At 60.0% G+C, this 1802-nt stretch overlaps 1 protein-coding gene across 1 annotated transcript; it reads left to right on the top strand.

The window, feature by feature from the left end:
• The first annotated feature begins 292 nt into the window (after nucleotides 1–292).
• Nucleotides 293–1357, top strand: LOC134418931 (uncharacterized). Its single transcript, XM_063158272.1, has 2 exons — nucleotides 293–339; nucleotides 571–1357. Exons 1-2 carry the CDS (start codon nucleotides 293–295, stop codon nucleotides 1355–1357), a joined length of 834 nt encoding a protein of 277 aa, XP_063014342.1.
• Nucleotides 1358–1802: the final 445 nt, after the last annotated feature.

The raw sequence follows: 1802 nt of genomic DNA, 5'->3' as shown, positions 1-1802 counted from the left end.
CCTCAGGCTTCTGCCACTCGTCCATGTGTGTGTCATTTTTATTAAAACAAAAACAAAAGCAGAAAGCCACACCAGTTTTTAAGGCCTTCCTGGAGCTGGGAGTCACAGAATAACAGACTCACCAAAACACAGACTCACAGTATCATAAAATCATAAATTCATTTAATGGCTTGGATTGGAAGAGACCTTTATCATCATCGAGTTCCAAACCCCCTGAAATGATCAGGGACATCTTCAGCTAGATCAGGGTTTTCAGAGCCCCATCCAACCCTGACCATGAATGTTTCCAGGGATGGCGCATCTCTGGGCCGCCTGTGCCAGCATCTCACCACCCTCACTGTAAAAAACCTGAATTTTTCCTTACGCTCAATCCCAGCCGTCCCTCCCTCGCTTTGCACCCATCACCCGCTGCGCTGCTAACTCGGCGCCCCTGTCCCTCCGGCGTGCCCGGTGTCACAGAGCCCGCGGCGCTGTCCCTGTCCCTGTCCCTGTCCCTGTCCTGTCCCTGTCCCTGTCCCGGTGCCGCCGGGTGCCGCTGGGTGCCGCTCTCGCCCCGCCGAACCCGCCCAGCCCGGGGCGGCCGCTCCGCCGCTGCCGGGACCCCGGGCCCCGCCGCTCCTCCGCCGCCAGCCCCGCCGCCTTGGGAGCCCGAGGCCCCGCTGCCTTTGGCCCCGTTCCCCTCGGCCCCGCTGCCCTCGGCCCTGCTGCCCTCAGCCCCGCTGCCCTCGGCCCCGCTCCCCTCAGCCACGCTCCCCTCGGCCCCGCTGTCCCTCGGTCCCGCTTCCCTCAGCCACGCTCCCCTCAGCCCCGCTCCCCTCAGCCACGCTCCCCTCGGCCCCGCTGTCCCTCGGTCCCGCTTCCCTCAGTCCCGCTGCCCTCCCCTCCGTTCCCCTCGGCCCCGCTGCCCTCGGCCCCGTTCCCCTCGGCGCCGCTGCCCTCCCCTCCGTTCCCCTCGCCCGCGCTGCCCTCGGCCCGCAGCGCCCAGGGTGTCCGGGCGCGCCCGGCGGGAGCGGCGCTGCCCGGGAGCATCGCCGGGACCGCGCCGAGTGCCCGCTGCTCCTGCCTCCGGAGCGAGCCCGAGCTCCCCGCAATCGTGGCAGGGGCCGCGATCTGCCAGCCCCACCGCCGGGGAAACACACGGGGGGCTCTGCCCAAGGAGCCGCAGCCGGGATCCCTGGTTTCCCGGCGTTTCCCATCGGGAGCGCAGGCGGCGGCACGTGCCGGAGCTCCATCAGGGCTGCGCGCAGGGCAAGGCTGCAGACCCCAGAACAGTTTTGTGATAGCACCCAGGCGCTTCACTCCAGCCACGCTCAACGGGAGTCCGACACTCAAACAACCACGGGGATCGGGGTGTTAGAAGGCGAAAGATCGAGGGAAGTAGGCTAACGCGGGTTTTGGAGATTTTTCGTTTGGCAACTACATTTTATGACATATTTTCATAAAGTGAGTTCAGTTTGTCCCTCTGGTAACACAAGCTATTGCATACTTTTGGTGTTTTTTGTTGAACAGAATGAGCTTTTTGATGGAAAACACTGGATTGTGTAGCATGAGGATAATACTCTAAATGAACATCATTTTAGTTTATTTTTAAGCTGGCAAAGAGCAGATGGGCAACTATCAACAAGCACAGGATAGTGGCAAGAGCAGCTGGACAATGCATGAGCTCATTTCTATTTAAAAATACCTAATTAGGACTTCAATTTAAAAATGGAAGTTCTGACTACAAACATAAAACAAATTTCCCTGCGTTCATCACTGGTGAAGTTCAGTAACCAGCTTTACTTATGGACTTTTCAGGCTGT

The sequence above is a fragment of the Melospiza melodia genome, chromosome 1 (assembly GCF_035770615.1).
Source record: "Melospiza melodia melodia isolate bMelMel2 chromosome 1, bMelMel2.pri, whole genome shotgun sequence".
NCBI classification, from domain to species: Eukaryota; Metazoa; Chordata; class Aves; order Passeriformes; family Passerellidae; genus Melospiza; species Melospiza melodia.
The sequence above is the reverse complement of the archived record's forward strand: the minus strand, read 5'-3'. Positions and strand labels throughout refer to the sequence as shown.

Excerpts from the sequence above, each read along its gene's own strand:
- LOC134418931 (XM_063158272.1), top strand. The coding sequence starts at position 293 with ATGGCGCATCTCTGGGCCGCCTGTGCCAGCATCTCACCACCCTCACT. Across the intron at positions 340-570 it reads AGCATCTCACCACCCTCACT|CCCGGGGCGGCCGCTCCGCC; the intron begins GTAAAAAACCTG and ends GAACCCGCCCAG.